Raw genomic sequence first — 17,798 nt, forward strand, 5'->3', positions numbered from 1 at the left:
TCCATAATCTCTTCACCAATCCACATCCATCCATCATAAAACCCCACCTACCTCACCATTCAAATTCAAACCACTTTCCCTCCCAAACCCACCCATACATGGCCGAACCCTACCCCTCTCTCCACTCCTATATAAACCCATCTTCACTCCTTCATTTTTATACACCATACACACTACTTACCCCACTTGGCCGGACCACAAAACCCCCTCCATCTCCTCCATTTTCTTCTTCTACTCTTTTCTTTCTTCTTTTGCTCGAGGACGAGCAAACCTTCTAAGTTTGGTGTGGTAAAAGCTAAAGCTTTTTATTTTTCCATAACCATTTATGGCACCTAAGGCCGGAGAAACCTCTAGAAATAGGAAAGGGAAGGAAAAAGCTTCCACTTCCGAGTCATGGGAGATGGAGAGATTCATCTCAAGGGTGCATCAAGATCACTTCTATGAAGTTGTGGCCTGGCTAGGGGATGGTTGGAGTTCATCCAACGCTCAATCATTCCCACTAGTAACCGGTCTGAAGTTACTATAGATCGGGCTATCATGATCCATATCATCATGATTAGAGAGGAAGTAGAAGTTCATGAGGTTATATCCCTAGAACTCTACAAGGTGGCGGATAAGTCCTCTACTTTGGCAAGGTTAGCCTTCCCTCATCTCATTTGTCACCTCTGTAATTCAGCTGGAATTGACATAGAGGAAGACATTCTCATTGATGAGGACAAGCCCATCACTAAGAAAAGGATGGAGCAAACAAGGGATCCCCACTCATGGACAAGAGCATGAGGAAATTCCTCATCATGAAATCCCTAAGATGCCTCAAGGGATGCATTTTCCTCCACAAAACTATTGGGAGCAAATCAACACCTCCCTAGGAAAATTAAGTTCAATTATGGGACAACTAAGGGTGGAGCACCAAGAGCATTCTATCCTCCTCCATGAAATTAGAGAAAACCAAAGAGTCATGAGGGAGGAGCAACAAAGGCAAGGAAGAGACATTGAGGAGCTCACGCACTCCATAAGATCTTCAAGAGGAAGAACAAGCCGCCATCACTAAGGTGGACCCGTTCTTTAATTTCCTTGTTCTTATTTTTCTGTTTTTTGAAAATTATGCTTTATGTTTTATTTATGTTTGTGTCTTATTACATGATCATTAGTGTCTTAGTGTCTATGCCTTAAAGCTATGAATGTCCTATGAATCCATCACCTTTCTTAAATGAAAAAATGTTTTCTGAAAAAGAAAAAGAAGTACATGAATTTCGAATTTTAAAACAGATTAATTATTTTGATGTGGTGGCAATACTTTTTGTTTTTCTGAATGAATGCTTGAACAGTGCATATTTTTGAATTTATTGTTCATGGATGTTAAAATTATTGGCTCTTGAAAGAATAATGGACAAGGAGAAATGTTATTGATAATCTGAAAAATCATAAAATTGATTCTTGAAGCAAGAAAAAGCAGTGAAAAGCTTGCAGAAAAAAATATATGCGAAAAAAAAAGAAAAAGCAAGCAGAAAAAGCCAATAGCCCTTTAAACCAAAAGGCAAGGGTAAAATAAAAAGGATCCAAGGCTTTGAGCATCAATGGATAGGAAGGCCCACAGGAATAAAATCCTGGCCTAAGCGGCTAAACCAAGCTGTCCCTAACCATGTGCTTGTGGCGTGAAGGTGTCAAGTGAAAAGCTTGAGACTGAGCGGTTAAAGTCATGGTCCAAAGCAAAAAGAGTGTGCTTAAGAGCTCTGGACACCTCTAATTGGGGACTCTAGCAAAGCTGAGTCACAATCTGAAAAGGTTCACCCAGTTATGTGTCTGTGACATTTATGTATCCGTTGATAATACTGGAAAACAAAATGCTTAGGGTCACGACCAAGACTCATAAAGTAACTGTGTTCAAGAATCAACATACTGAACTAGGAGAATCAATAACATTATCTGAATTCTGAGTTCCTATAGATGCCAATCATTCTGAACTTCAAAGGATAAAGTGAGATGCCAAAACTATTCAGAAGCAAAAAGCTAATAGCCCCGCTCATCTAATCAATACTGATCTTCATAGATGTTTTTAGAATTCATTGTATATTCTCTTCTTTTTATCCTATTTGATTTTTAGTTGCTTGGGGACAAGCAACAATTTAAGTTTGGTGTTGTAATGAGCAGATAATTTATACGCTTTTTGGCATTGTTTTTAGTATATTTTTAGTATGTTTTAGTTAGTTTTTATTATATTTTTATTAGTTTTTAAATAAAAATCACATTTATGGACTTTACTATCACTACAAGAAAAACACCCATTCAAGTACACTTGAAAAGTGTAGCCAAAAGTGAAAAAAAATGATGCCTTAGGCTACGGCTACGCTTTTTGGGCTACGGCTACGCTTTTTGGAGTGATTCCTATTCGGCCGTTGCCTATTCTCAAAGGCTACGCTTTTCTACACCAAGGGCTACGCTTTTGGCGTTTGGGAATAGGCTACGCTTTTCAAGTGATGCTGTTCAGGACCAAAGGCTACGCTTTTCAGCTTTCATTCTTCCAGAATAGGCTACGCTTTTCAATGCTACTGCATCACTTGTAAAGCGTAGCCCCATTGTATACCATAGCTACTTTTTATAAGCGTAGCCTTAGGTCCCTCTTTTTTTTTTTTTTGGCATACTATAGCTACTGTATATAAGCGTAGCCTTAGGTCTCGTTTTTTTTTTTTTCTGTATACTATAGCTACTGTATATAAGCGTAGCCTTAGGTGTCATTTTTTTTTCTATACTATAGCTACTGTACATATAAGTGTAGCCTTTGGTCTTTTTTTTCTTCTGTATATATATATAATTATCTAATAATTATTAATACAACATAATAGTTAATATGATTACATGTATAAATGAATTGAATATTACAAAATAAAAATAAAAACATAATTATACTAAATAATTTCTTTATATAATAAAAATTGTCTCAAACCAAAATATATTTATAACATTGATCCAAAAGTACTAGAATGAAATTAACTGTAAAAATTCATACAACTCAAATTAAAGTAAGCATAGCCATATCAAAACCATAATATCACTTGGCCAATAAAGGTATCTTCTAATAAAAATCATTAGTCAACCATACATGTAAAGATCCTAAATAGCACTCTATCTTAGCCAAAAAACCACAATAATAGTCAGCTTACTCCTCATTGTTATCCTGCATAATTATATAGATAAGTAGTTAAAAAAATATTCATAATGACATTCGTAATTATAAAAATTAAATGGAACAAGTAGTCATAGTAAGCCAAGAAAGCATATATACTAAAAAAGTAACATGGTCACGGCAGAAGAGGTGAATTCAAGAAATTATGTATTATCTTGTTTTATTCAAACTATGAAAATCTACTGGTGTTTCTTCCTTCCATTTCCTTTAACACAATCCTGATATGTCCCTATAGCATTTTTCATGCACTAATTAACTAGACTTTCACACGTAAATTAGATATAGGGACAAATTCATATGTACCAAGTGCACAAAATCAAAGATACAACCACCAGAATTACACAAACAAATTTCAGCCATAGAAATACAACTTTAGTGTTAATAAAGCCAACAAACATTTTCAGCCATAGCAATTAATCTAAATGCAAGTAAAAACTATGGAATAAGGAATAGATAAGGACATACCACATCTAAGTTCGGAAAATGTATTGATCCATGGCCGCTATTCGCATCAATAGGAGATTGTTGGGCGTCTTGTAATAAAGCTTCTAGTTCTTCTGGCCTCATTCCAGGTTCCGATCGCTGCAGTAATAACTTGATCATATTTCGCAACCCATGAATCTCTTCGTCTTGTTTTTGCTGTTTGGCCTCTTGTTTTTGCTGTTGGGCCTCCATGTGTCCAAGTTTATCCTTCAGACTGGATACTTCCTCTTTGTGCTGATTCTTGATTTCATTAATTTCAACATATTTTTTTAAATCAGTCTTTGTCACGGATCTTCCATACAACCTTATCCGACCTGGTTGTTCTTTCCCAAATAAGGCCTCAAATGCTTCCTCTTCTGTTTCACCAGCAGCTTGGCGGTGTTGGAAGTCTTCCTGCATAGAAGAAACATTTAAAATTGAGTTAGTTACGGTATCTTAAATTTGAAATGTAATTATGAATGATTTAATGAACTCTTACAACAGCCATTTGTGTTTCCTCATCCACTTCTTTCCTCTTCCGACTTGTTCGGGTAGCAATGAACATCTCAAACCTTTTTGGTTCCTCCTTTGTTTCCTTTGTTGCTCGCTGCAAAATAAGATCATACTTCGATATCTTCCTTCAATTTATGCAAATATAAATTCTAATAAATATAAATATACTATTTACCATAGCCACTCGTATTCTTCCGAAATTGATAGGCCCCATGCGATGTGGAAACTTCACATTTTCCTTGTGTTGCTTGTTCCTTTGACTTATTGACTGGAAGTGAATAAAAAGTTAGCATAAAGTTACTAAAACGTGCAGCATAATGAGTTAGGAAAATCTACTAGCAAAACTGCATTATTAAGCTAAATCACTGAACAATACCCAAAAGCAAGCAAAAAAGATCTATTTATAATACATTGGAGCACCTGTTCAGTTTTTTCACAACTGTAAAAATTCAGACTTCACATGATCAAATAAATTTTATAACCGAAAAAATCCATTCACATTTTTCATGATTTCCACTTCCTTCTTAGCTTTATACTTCCATTTTAGTATTCCAATTGCAAAAGGCAATGACATCTCGTGTAATTACATGCTTACCCAAACCCCTCATCATTCAATCAATTAATTCCAGTGACCTATAAGTCAATCCAGTAAAAGCTAAATTCAGATGTGATTTTCATGAGAAAATATATTGTTCAAATTAAATTAAAAAAATAACTTGGCAGAAAGTGTTATATCACATTGAAAAATAGAACTTGATAGATGACTATACAAAGGTTTTCAACCACAACTATTTACATAAGCAACCAAAACCTATGGGTTATTCAATTTTTTCAAGTAGTCCACACCACAATTAGTGTTATATCAGTTGCATCCTATGCAGAACTGTATCAAATTTAGAACTGTTTCCAGATTGAAAGCTTAAAGAATCAGGGTTGAGTTTGACAATTCGAGTTTAGCTAAGGTCCATGAATTTAGATGAACAGTCGAGTTTTACACGAAACTCAAGACTCAAGAGCATATATGTTCATAGATACAGTGAACAAAATTTATACATAATTTCTTAACATATTAAAGTAACAAAGACTCAAATTTTATATATAACTTCAGTGGGAAGGGAAAGAAAGAAAGAAAGAGGAAAAAAATCAATCTCAAACTTGAAAAATGAAGTATGAAACAGAATAGAACCCCACTTCCAAATCAGAAGACATCAGATGCAGAAAAATTACAAAAGTAATTACAAGGGGAAAAGCTATTCTGCAATAAGAGATTATGTGTAAGAACTAAAAAGCTAGCTACTCAGATCCTTCATTTGCCAAATTGCTCTTTCAATAGTCAAATAGTTTCACATGAAAAGTCGACATATATAGTCTTTTACCTGGATTAGAGGATGACTCCAATAATAGATCAGTTTTATGAAACCACTTTCTGGTACTTGTGGGGGTCTATTCTTCACCATATCTTCAATATTATCATAGGGAATGAAGTGCTTTTGCTTAATCTTTCCTTTGAACCGCTTCCAAGCATCTCGAATCGCTTGTATTACCCACTTTTCTCCACTGTCTGGGAGGAGAAACTTGGTCTGCATGATTATAGGTAATTGTTATATGCTCTTGTGCTGAATAAAAAAACTGAAATCAATAATTATCAAGTGTCTTACGTTAACATAGTCCCACATGAACTTCTTAGCTTTAGGAGGAACATCATGCCAACTAGTGTACAAAAGACTAACGAATCTTTTATTTCTACCAATAGTGCCAACAAAACTAGTTAAATTAGAAACACTTTGGTCGGTTGGTCCTACGGGCTGTCCAAGATCAAAAGTGATTTCTTCTCGCTGTTCCATAGTCCTTGCATAAATCTCCTTGCAAGTTGTTTTTCCACGGGTTTTCTTCTTCTTTGGCTCTCCTAGTTTCATTCATTGGTCAACATCAGATTATGCTTAATTAACTCGAGCTCAACAAGAATATAAAGCAAACAAGTACAGAAATATAAAAATTATAAAAAATATAAATCTGACCTTTGTAGTTGATACCATGAAGTGGACAAATTTTAGCTATTACAGAAATCAACTTTAGCACACAACTTTTAAGTTTATTCCACATCATGGACTTCACTGAATTTTAAAATACGCATAAAAAGATGATTATTATTGTTATTACGGAGCTGTAGGATAATAGATTATTATTCTGTGTCATAATAGAAGAAATAAGTATAAAGTACCTTCAAGCATGATGGGCAAGTCACTTTCAAGCATGATATATATGATTATAGTAATTACATAACTTACACGTATAGAGATAGAGATATTCATGTTGCTAATTAAAGCTTCCAGATTTAGAAATTACATACTCCACATGCATTGGCAGATAGAGATATTCATGTTGCTAATTAAAGCTTCCATATTTAGAAATTTCACATAATAATAATTCACCTCAAAAGTAATTAAGATAAGTGCTTTTTGCTTCAAACATGTGTCATATCAGAATCTAAGTAAACTAATGGTAGTAGGGATCAATCATAAAGTGTTCACACATTGCAAGTAGTCGCAGCTTCAAACAACTAGATTTATCAGTCCAGTTTTTCTATAAGTTTTTTTAAAAAAATAAATAGTTATCGTCAATAAAAACAGAGCAAAACAGTACCTTCTTCATCATCAATGTCCTCCATCACATGTTGATAATAGTCTTTATCAAGTGCCATGCTTTCTTCCCCGTCCTCACTTAGTTCAGTGCTTGGTCCTTCAATTTCCACATCTATTCCATTTTCCTTTAAGAATTCGTCAATTGTTGTAGCCTTTACTCCTGGAATCCTTTTACCCTTTGTTGATATTTCTTGCTCCAACATTGCACTTTCATTTTGTGGGGTAGTTTCAGGAGAAGGCAAAGTTGTGTCATCTTGCCCTGTTTGAGTCTCTTCATCTGTGAGTTGAACATTCTGCTGCTGCCCTTTGTTGATTGTGAGTTGAGTAGAACTTGGACAACTCCGCTCTTGGCTTAGACTTGTTGAGACGCCCTTGTTCATTTTACGAATTGCTTCAAGCTTCCTTGTAAGTTCATCTGCCTCCATGTTTGTAGGCTTAGACTTCTTCAAGCCTTGTGTTGATTTTCCACCCTGCACTCCATTTTTTACTTTCTCAGCAGTAGGCATAGTCAATAGCTCCTTTCTCTTTTTATTTTCTGGCTGTTGCGGTGGAATGTTTGGCTGTACTTCCAAGGTTGTAGGCGTGGAGTTAGTCCTATGACTAATAGAGTCGAATGTGCTTTGCAGATGACTAAAATCCAACTTCTTTGACGTGGATTTCTTCTGTCCTTTGGTTGCACGCATTTCCAATTGACTTTCAGGTTCATCCACCCGTCGCTCAGCTTTCTCCTTGTCATTAGCAACTGCAGCTTCCATTTCATATTTCTTGCGTTCAGACACAATCCTTTGTCTCTTAGCCTCGAATTGTCTAAGCAAATTCTTACTTGATGTAGCTTTAAGATCAATAAATTCCTTATTCCTAGACAAATAAATTAGTTAAGTAGAGTCAATATACCCATCAAAATCAATATGAGAAAAGTGTAAGAGACTGAAAAATTAACAAAAAAAATAAGTATTACTTACAAATAAAAATGTGAAGAAGAAAACTTAAGTATACATATGTACATATTAAGCAATAAATTGCTTAGGATGACCAATCAGAATCAGAATCTCCAATGAAATCTGCCTCATATTCTTGGGCAGAAGTCACTTGGGGAACCGTTTCAATAACCGTGGGTCGTAAATCAGTCCTCTCCAGAATAAGTTCACCATCATCAGCTGGTATGGCAGGGCTCGTTATACGCTCGTGTTGTTCACTATAGTGTGTTTGACGGGCCTCAGACTCAGATTCGTCGCTTGTTTTAAATAAGTCTCTTGGGACAGTTTCCATAACATAATGTTTGTTATGTTCATATGGATCTTGCACATAAAAACACTGATGCGCTTGAGATGCTAGTATAAAAGGTTCATCCTGGAAGCATTTCTTATGGAAGTGAACAAATGTAAGACCATACTTATCTCTCCCAGCATCGTACCACTCACACCGAAATAAGACAACCTTAAAACGCCCATAATAGTCTAACTCTACTATCTCAAACAACCTGCCATAATAAGCTACATTGTCTTGGATTGGACTTTGATCTTTAGCACTTGCAAAGCTTGAAGTTAAAGCAGTTAATGTGACACCACTGTTTTGTGTTTTTCTCCTTGCCTCACGTTCCACCGTGTGAAACCTGTATCCATTAATTACATATCCAGAAAATCTTCTTGCAACTGAGCTTGGACCTCGAGATAATTCTTTTAGCCAGAAAGGCACATTTGCATCCCTCGCACGAGTTTCAAACCACTGCGCGAACGTTTTGTTGTGAACTTTTGCTTTTCTCCATTTTGTTCCCCGCTGATTGTTAACCTCTTCCTCATGCTCTCTATAATTAGTAATAGTTAGGTTTGATCTAAAAAATATGGGTGAACTTGATCGGAATTAAAAAAATTTTAATTAAGTTACCTAACATAATCTGCCACTTCTTCACAATTGTGTAATACATACACATGGGCTTGAGTAGAAGATCTGTCATCTAAATTAATTGGTTCTCCATTTCCCACGCCTAACAAACGACCTTTGTTAGAAAACAACTTCGATGGCACAACTTCGTCTTCGTTAGGATCATCATCATTCCGAGGCCGCTTATTAAGTCTTGTTTGCACACCTCCATGCAAGTATCTTGAGCAGAAAGTTAAGCACTCCTCAGCCAGATATGCCTCTGCAATAGAACCTTCGGGCCGACTTCTGTTGCGAACATATGACTTTAATGTACACATGTACCTTTCCGGAGGATACATCCAACGAAACTGCACCGGACCTCCCAATCTCACCTCATTTGCTAAATGAATGGGAAGATGAACCATTATGTCGAAAAAACTAGGGGGAAAGATCCTCTCAAGCTGGCATAATGTTTCCACAATCTCTAACTCAAGTAAACCTATCTCTTCTAGTGTGATGAACTTTTTGCACAAGCGACGAAAAAAGGAACTTAGTCGAATCAACGGAATGGCTACATGATCAGGAAGGATGCTTTTAATCAGTATTGGTAGTAAATAGTGAAGCATAAAGTGAGCATCGTGGGTCTTATATCCAGAAACTTTTCTTTCTCCTAGATGTACACAGCGTGATATATTCGAAGCACTGCCATCAGGTAGCTTTGTTGTCTTCAAAACACCACAAAAAACCGACTTCTCTGCAGCAGTCATAGAAAAGCATGCCTTTGCCAACTTTGTTCTCTTGCCATTATTCACCTCCTTTGGTTGAAGATTTTTCCAGATACCCATTTCTTTTAAGTCATATCTAGCATTCAAATGATCCTTTGTCTTGCCTGGGATATCCAAGAGAGTTCCAATTACACTGTCAAGTATATTCTTCTCTATGTGCATGACATCTAAGTTGTGACGCAGTGGGTTCTTGTGCCAGTAGGGCAATTCAAAGAAAATTGATCTTTTTTTCCAATTCCATGGGAAACTACTTGATGTACTTTGCTTCTTTCCAAAGACATTCTCAGCATTTTGTAGCATCTCAAAAATTTCGGGTCCTTCTATAACAGGTGGAGGGGGTCTTAATTCCTGCTTCCCATTAAAAGACCTTGTATTGGTTCTCCATGGATGATCCATGGGTAAAAAGACACGATGGTCCATATAAACTGTCTTCCGACTGTGTTTTAGTTGTAAGCTACTAGTATTTTTGTTGCAACAAGGGCAAGCCAACTTTTCCTTTGTACTCCACCCAGACAACATAGCATAAGCAGGAAAATCGTTGATTGTCCACAAAAGAGCTGCCCGCATGAGAAAGGTCTCATTCTTTGACGCATCATAGGTTTCGACCCCTTTTTTCCACAACAACTTCAAGTCTTCTATCAAAGGTTGTAGAAACACATCAATGTCTTTACCAGGTGATTGTGGCCCAGGAATAAGCAAAGATAGCATACAATATTCGGGTTTCATGCACATCCACGGAGGCAAATTGTATACCATCAGCATCACGGGCCACGTGCTCCATGAAATGTTCATGCTACGAAATGGGTTGAACCCATCACTTGACAAGCCTAGTCTAATATTGCGAGATTCTTTAGCAAATTCTTCATCCATTTCATCAAGGTTCTTCCATGCCAAGCCATCAGCAGGATGCTTTAACGTCCCATCTTTTACGCGCTCCTCATCATGCCACCTCAGACTAGCTGCCGTTTTTGAGCACATAAATAATCTCTGAAGTCTTGGAATTATAGGAAAGTATCTCAGAGTCTTTGCAGGAATAAGACGACCTTTCTTGTCAGGTTGGTTCTCGCTATTATCACTGGAATTTTCAGTATATCGAGAAGTTCCACACACACGACAGTGTTTTTCATCCTTTAGTTCTTTTCTATACAGGAGGCAATCATTAGGACAAGCATCAATTTTTTTATAATCCAGACCTAAATCTCTTATCATAGACTTTGTCTTATGGAAAGATGAAGGTATGTTAATGTCAGGCATTGCCTCTTTCAATAGCTCAAGAAGTGAAGTGAATGAGGCATTGCTCCAACCGTGCAAACACTTTAACAAGTACAGACGGATGGTAAAAGATAATGTAGAAAATTTCTTGCAACCCGGGTATAACTCTTGACTTGCCCCATCTATTAAATTGTAAAACTTTTTAGCCTCTTCATTTTGACCTACAGTAACACCCTCAGCATGAGATACATCTCCAAATGCATCATTAAGCAGTCCTTCGATGTCATCGCGTGCACCTTCTTCATCATCCGTGTCATCGTCAACTGCCATCGGGATTGCCCATTCGCCATGATTAATCCATGTTCTATATCCCTTAACAAATCCGTCGGCTACTAAATGGTCAAATACCACATCTCTTCTATACCAATTAATGTTACAACACCTCTTACAAGGACATTGAATTTGTCGTCCGTCTGGTTCTCCCTCAGAGTATGCAAAGTCTAAAAAACTAATAACACCATTGATATACTCTTCGCTATACCTCGGTAGATCCATCCAATGCTTTGGCATATCACAAAACCTAATCGATAATTATTAAATTTTTTAGGCGAAAAATTTATAAGGGGTTGCAAAGTGAAGATTAGAAGAATAGAGGAGGCAGGGTGTTATTCGCTACAAAGGGAAATAGTTCCTAGTCTTAGAAGTAATTCTCTAGAAACCCATTGAGGTAAAACAAATAAAGAGAAACATAGAATTTATAGTACAAATATAATAAGTTAAATTGCAACTTCAAAACTAACAAATCAAAAGAATTAAAGTATGCATTGTACCTTGCCATGACACGATCAACGTTTTGACAAAATCTTCTTGGAAGACCTTAACCAAAAACTTTCGCCTTCAACCTTAACCACGAATAACTGTAAAAATTACAAACAAAAAAAATTGTAATTGCCATATCCAACCATTTAACCACGAATTTAGCACAATCATCATTTAGCAAGCAAGAATTAAATTGATATAATCAAACAGATTTGGGACCCAGCAGCAGTAGTAGCAATTAAACCATTTAGATAAATAACCTTCTATGTGTGGTTTTTATTCACAAACAGTTAGGGAGAAAGGTCTTTTTAACCAATGATAAATTAATAATGCATAATAGTTCTCTTAATGTAACCAATATCATGGATTATATCTGTGGTGCAAGTTGAGCATCCAAACAAAATGAGTGTCTCGAGTAAAAAAAGAAAAAGAGGTTGCTGAGTTTCACGAACTAGTTTAAGCATGTTATATCAATATTATATATATACATAGCTCATGATATTCATAACTAGTGTACCCTTGTTTGGCTATTCCATAATGGGAATGGCTCTTTCGGAAAATAGAGCACCCAAGGTCTCTGTTTTGCTCTCTTTCGTGGCTCTGTTCTTCAGCTCCAGTGGAGTTGGGGCACAGAATTCTCCAGTGTTCGCCTGCAATGTGGCCAAGAACCCTGCATTGGATTTAGAGTATGTCTATTTAATTTGTTTTAGATGTCATCAATAAGTGTAATCAATAACTTATTAATCGACCTATCTAGCTCCTTTGTTAAAAGTTAAATTTTTATAGATATTAAGGGTAGCAAAGAAGAGGTCTATTTAGATGTCTATTTTTATATCTATTTGACACAGAATTTTGTCAAATAGTTCCTTGTTTCCTTCAAACAAGTATTTCAGATAAAGGGAAGCAAAGAAGAGGTGGAAATGCTAGCCGACCAATTCATGAATTGAATTTGGCCGTAATAAAGTAGGTGTAAAGTCAAAATGTGCCAAATTCAGTTCACAATTGGAAATTGATACCATAAAGATTTTAGAAAAATTTGACAGCATTCCGGTAGTAAATTGAGCGTTCCCAAATTAAAACAGCAGCAAACAACAATTCATATGAATTTAGAGAAATTCAAACAGATACAGCGAACAGTAAATTCATATGATTCAGATAACATTAAGCTAGAGTAGCAGAGCAGCAATATACAGCTCATATGAGTTCAAAACACTTCAGACAAAGCAGCAACTATAATTTCATATGAGCTGATATGCATATTCAAATAGGGGCAGCAAGCGCAGTCAAACAAATTAACTTTCCTATGAACCCATATACACTTAAACTCACAAAAACCATATACATAGCTTCATAGGAATTCAAAAAGTGAGCTAAAATTTAGCAAGAGCAAAAATACAGCACTACGATAGCAGAAAGGGATAAAAATAATGGACTCAATCAATATTTCTTTATTGAATTCAACCTGCAATGATCATTTCTAAACAACAACTATTATGCTTGCAGTAGCATTAATTCAATGAATTACTCATAACTGACTCCAACCATGAAGTGCAAATAGGAATAAAGCTTCAGCAGCAATCACAGTTTAAACTCACACATTGAGCATATATCACATTCAGAAATTGATGTAACTGGTACAAGAATGCAGCAGCATTAATAGCACAAACTCAAAAATTCATCAAAGTTAAATTTATCTACAAAAACTTTCAAAACAAAAAGTGTTTCAATATTAAACACATAACACATTAAATCATTCACCTATTCAAGAAATCAACTTCAGTCTCAGAAGAATATTACCATAAGAATCAGCAACTGAGAGAAAAATTGTAGTTTTACTCAAAAGGGGTATAAGTAACTACAATGTCCCCATTTTTATAGATGACTACCTAGATTTCTACAATGGAGATGTCAAACAATCAGATTTCTGTCAATTAGATAGTTAAATTTTTTCTGTCAATTAATTATAAATTATTTTCTTGAAATTATTTTTAACTTTAAATTTTAAATTTTTAAATTTAAGCTTTAAATCTTAATTTAAAAAAGATAAAATTAAAAATAAATGATTTTTTTATATTTTTTAAAATGAAAACGTACCTTTGTGGGTGCTGGGTGAAGAGAAATTCTTGCTCTTGTTATAACTCCAAATTGTCCTAAGCCTCCAAGAACCGTGTGAAACTAATTAAGTCATTCAACAGATAACGGCAATCTAATTAAGTAAAAATACAAAATATTATTGTGTAAAACTATTTTAATCATGGTTATTATTATTATGAATTATAAATTTTAATCATGCTTACCCAAAAATAAATCTCGGTGATTTCCCATCATCATGATTCATGAATGATGAAAGTAATACCCTTGTGTCCTTTTTTTTTTGTATTCTATTGGTTCTTTATTGGGCTAAAACTTGGATCTAGTAATAAACTTAGCCCATATTTAGATTGGGCAACTTCTAGCCTATTAAAAAAGTTTCTGAATGGCCAACTATTGTACCAAAAATAAAGGTTTTGAAAAATGCATACCAAAAACAGGTGCTTAACCAAAAAAAAGTGATTTTAATTTGTCTTATTTTGTGGAATATTTCTCAAAGGTCATAATAAACTGACTTCTATGAAGCTTCACCCCTTAGCACAACAATAAGGTCAATAATAAGTTAACAACATTTAAAGATTTAATGTAATGTAATGTGTGTCTATAATTACTCATTTCACATGGTGCCAAAACTATATTTTATCAGACATACAGTCAAAGTATAGCTGCAAACAGAGCTCGGTTTGTTCCTAGATATGCGAGCTTGCATTTGCACAAAGCAGAATTCATACAAACCTTATGGTTACAAGTGGAACGGGATAAGGAATGTTCTACATCCCAGATGACAAGTTTTTTATCCAATCCCCCAATTGCAGCCCAGGAATCACTATCACAATTCAATGGAACAAGTTACTTTATGGTTCTATGACGAGTGACAACATCAACCAGCACATCAAATATTTTATAAGATGGAATTATGTCAAAAAAACTGCTTTACTCAGAAACCAAGTCAAGCCACTTTGCTTTGGTTCACGTTATTATTTAATGATCACAGGTTTTATTTTATATGTTAACAGTAATTTTCTGTCTAGAGTAAGGTATTGTTCTCTAAAGTAATTCCAATCATGCAGCAAAGCACAAACACAGGCCATGAAAGGTTAATAGTACATACCTTGGTGAAAAGCCAACACATTCAATGGACCCTGAATGAGAAATCGGGGTATTAATAACCTGTCAACCACAATACTCATGCTTCTTAGAGAGCTTGCAGAAAACTGAATTTAAATGCTTAAACTCATTAAACAAAGAATTAAAAATTAAGAATTAAGAAAAAAATGCAGTGGCAGAGACAAACAGAACAATGGATAAGTATTGAAAGTGTTTGGGTTTGAGTCATACACAATTACCCATATACCTAGTTTCTTATTATGCTTAACTTAAACTTGAATTTTTGAGCATCACGTCAATGATCAATTCAATCATGCATAGTATGGTATCTAACTAAAGATGATCAATTCGATCTATGATTTGTTTGCTTATTATGCCTTAACTTTGTAAACTAACTACCAGAGTTGGCCTTGGATTATTGATATCCTAGCACGTTATATAAAGTTATTAAATCTTTTTTATTTTATTTTTTCAAAAACAAAAATCTGTAATAATGAAATGAGAGGTCTAATCACATCAAAATCTAGAAAGGCTCCCAATAATTGATGAAGAAAGGGGCTCCATGACTTCCTAACGCTAGAAATGACCCCTGCCATTGGATCAAGAGGAAGGGTAATTATTGGGTCAAAAGGGATTTTTTTGCAGAGTTAATTGTGATATATATGTCAGTTAACTACATCAATTATTGCTTCATACTGAAAACAAATTAAAATGGTAAAGTGGTTGCACTTTGAATCAAGTATTGAGTCAGAAAGACTTTAGCCAAAACAAGCAAAAAGAATAAATAAAAGCACTCCTCAAAATCCTGACAATAATTGATTAACATATAGTCACACATAAAGAGAGAAGGAGGTAACTTCAATACTTCATCCTAATCCTTTTTACAAAACCCAAAGTATAACTAATCCATTACAAGCACCAAGCTCATTTGTGTTAGGGAAAAACAAAAACAATTCTTATTGCTTAGTTAGCAACAAAACGAATTTTGAAAGGACAAGGACCATGCAGATAATTCAGAGACAGTGCTACTCTTTCATCAAATGAATATGCAAAACGAATTTTGAAAGATATGTCGTCTGCAGAGCAAAGTGATCTATTTGCTATTGTTACATTTAAACGTGAATTTTGTTTAGAGTCGGCACCCACCAGGAAAGCAATATGATACAATTCATTGGTGAATTGCTGCCAACTTATTCATTGAGAAAACAGAAACGGAAGCTAAAAACAGAGAAGGAGAAGCCAACTTATTCATTGAGAAATCACAGAAAAAAAAACTTATTAACGCTGCATTTGGATTCAGCCTCAGAAATAAACCCTAAAATACCACACATCTTCATCAACAACAGCATGCATGTTATCAAATTACAGTTCATAAATTCATATTTCACAGATTAAAACCCCCAAATTAAAACCCCTAAAATAGGAACCCTAAGCCTCTGATCAATTTCAGAAGCAAATAGAAATCAATACATACCTATCCAATGATGTGAGCACAGCGAAGATGAGAAGCACGCAGATGACGATGGCGAGAGCGGGGCAGCGACGATGGTGAGAGCGGCTCAGCGACAATGGTAAGGGTGGCAGAACGATGATCAGTGCAAGCGATGCCGAGGAGTGTCAGTCAGTAGTGGGGAGTGAGGGGTGAGTGGGGAGTGGGAGGCGACGACAGTCAATGGCGAGAGTTACATGGTTTCTTCTTGTAGGGCAACGATGGCGAGGGCTTCTACTGCGCGATGAAGGTGATGAAGGTGATGAGTGAGCTTTCAGGAAAAAGTGAGACTGAGTGTTTACAAAAGGGGGACGCGATGAAGGTGATGAAGGTGATGAGTGAGCTTTCAGCAAAAAGTGAGACTGAGGGTTTACGAAAGGGGGACGCGATGAAGGTGATTGAGTGACATTTGGAGGGAATTGAATTTTACTCAGCAAAAATTTTACTAAGTGTGTGATGAGTTTGCTTTCAGGAAAAAAGGAAAAATTTTCACTAAGTGTCAAATTCTTTATTCTAGATACATTAGGCATCACTTTTTAAGTGTACCCAAAACTTAAAAAATAGGCTACCCTTTAAAAGCGTCTCCTTTGATACGAAAAGTGAACCTATAGATATCAACCTATGGCTACGCTTTATAAGTGATTTCTATAATACCTAAGGCTACGCTTTTTAAATGATGCCGCATTTGTGTATCCTTTTCTCTTATAAAAAGGCAACACGGGGAAAAGCGTAGCCTATTCTATGAATAGGCTACGCTTTTCAAATGTAGCCTAAAAAAAGTGTGGCTGAATGGGTATTTTTCTTGTAGTGTATGAGTTTATGTGTTTTTTTGTGATTTCAGGTATTTTCTGGCTGAAATTGAGGGACCTGAGCAAAAATATGATTCAGAGGCTGAAAAAGAACTGTAGATGGTGTTGGATTCTGACCTCCCTGCACTCGAAGTGGATTTTTGGGAGCCATAGAAGCCTAATCGACACACGCTCAATTGTGTTAGAAAATAGACATCCTGGGCTTTCCAAAAATATATAATAGTCTATACTTTGCCTGAGATTTGATGGCCCAAACCGGCGTTCCAATCAGCATAAAAATTCTGGCGTCAAAACGCCAGAACTGGCATAAAAGCTGGAGTTAAACGCCCAAACTGGCACAAAAGCTGGCGTTTAACTCCAAGAAAAGTCTCTACATATGAAAGCTTCAATGCTCAGCCCAAGCACACACCAAGTAGGCCTGGAAGAAGATTTCTACATCAATTACCTATTTCTGTAAAACCTAGGCTACTAGTTTTCTATAAATAGGACCTTTTGCTATTGTATTTTTATACTTTTCATATACTTTTGATCTTGGAATCTTTGATTAGTCTTATGCTATCTTAGACCTTTTTGGGGGCTGGCCATTCGGCCATGCCTAGACCTTTTGTTCCTATGTATTTTCAACGGTGGAGTTTCTACACACCATAGATTAAGGTGTGGAGCTCTGCTGTTCCTCATGAATTAATGCAAAGTACTATTTTTTTTCTATTCAACTCAAGCCTATTTCTTCTCCAAGATATTCATTCGCACTCAAGAACATGATGAATGTGATGATTATGTGATACTCATCACCATTCTCACCTATGAATGCGTGCCTAACAACCA

General features: G+C 35.7%; 2 protein-coding genes and 1 long non-coding RNA gene across 3 annotated transcripts; all 3 read right to left on the reverse strand.

Annotated features, from left to right (window-relative positions):
* Nucleotides 1-2,904: 2,904 nt before the first annotated feature.
* Nucleotides 2,905-16,585, reverse strand: LOC110266632 (uncharacterized). Its single transcript, XR_015900054.1, has 6 exons — nt 16,150-16,585; nt 14,680-14,738; nt 14,304-14,394; nt 13,572-13,652; nt 11,987-12,147; nt 2,905-3,175 (listed from the first exon to the last, which is right to left on the reverse strand). It is a non-coding gene; the product is annotated as an uncharacterized LOC110266632 (long non-coding RNA).
* On the reverse strand, nt 3,620-7,322 carry LOC148544425 (uncharacterized). The gene is made up of 6 exons (XM_088497945.1): nt 6,803-7,322; nt 5,818-6,065; nt 5,536-5,739; nt 4,335-4,427; nt 4,146-4,253; nt 3,620-4,060 (listed from the first exon to the last, which is right to left on the reverse strand). Exons 1-6 carry the CDS (start codon nt 7,305-7,307, stop codon nt 3,620-3,622), a joined length of 1,599 nt encoding a protein of 532 aa, XP_088354071.1. The 5' UTR covers nt 7,308-7,322.
* On the reverse strand, nt 7,825-11,234 carry LOC148544426 (uncharacterized). The gene is made up of 2 exons (XM_088497948.1): nt 8,686-11,234; nt 7,825-8,632 (listed from the first exon to the last, which is right to left on the reverse strand). The coding sequence occupies exons 1-2, from the start codon at nt 11,226-11,228 to the stop codon at nt 7,825-7,827; spliced, it is 3,351 nt and encodes a 1,116-aa protein (XP_088354074.1). The 5' UTR covers nt 11,229-11,234.
* Nucleotides 16,586-17,798: the final 1,213 nt, after the last annotated feature.

The sequence above is a fragment of the Arachis ipaensis genome, chromosome B9 (assembly GCF_059453495.1).
Source record: "Arachis ipaensis isolate K30076 ecotype BB chromosome B9, ASM5945349v1, whole genome shotgun sequence".
Classification (NCBI taxonomy): domain Eukaryota; kingdom Viridiplantae; phylum Streptophyta; class Magnoliopsida; order Fabales; family Fabaceae; genus Arachis; species Arachis ipaensis.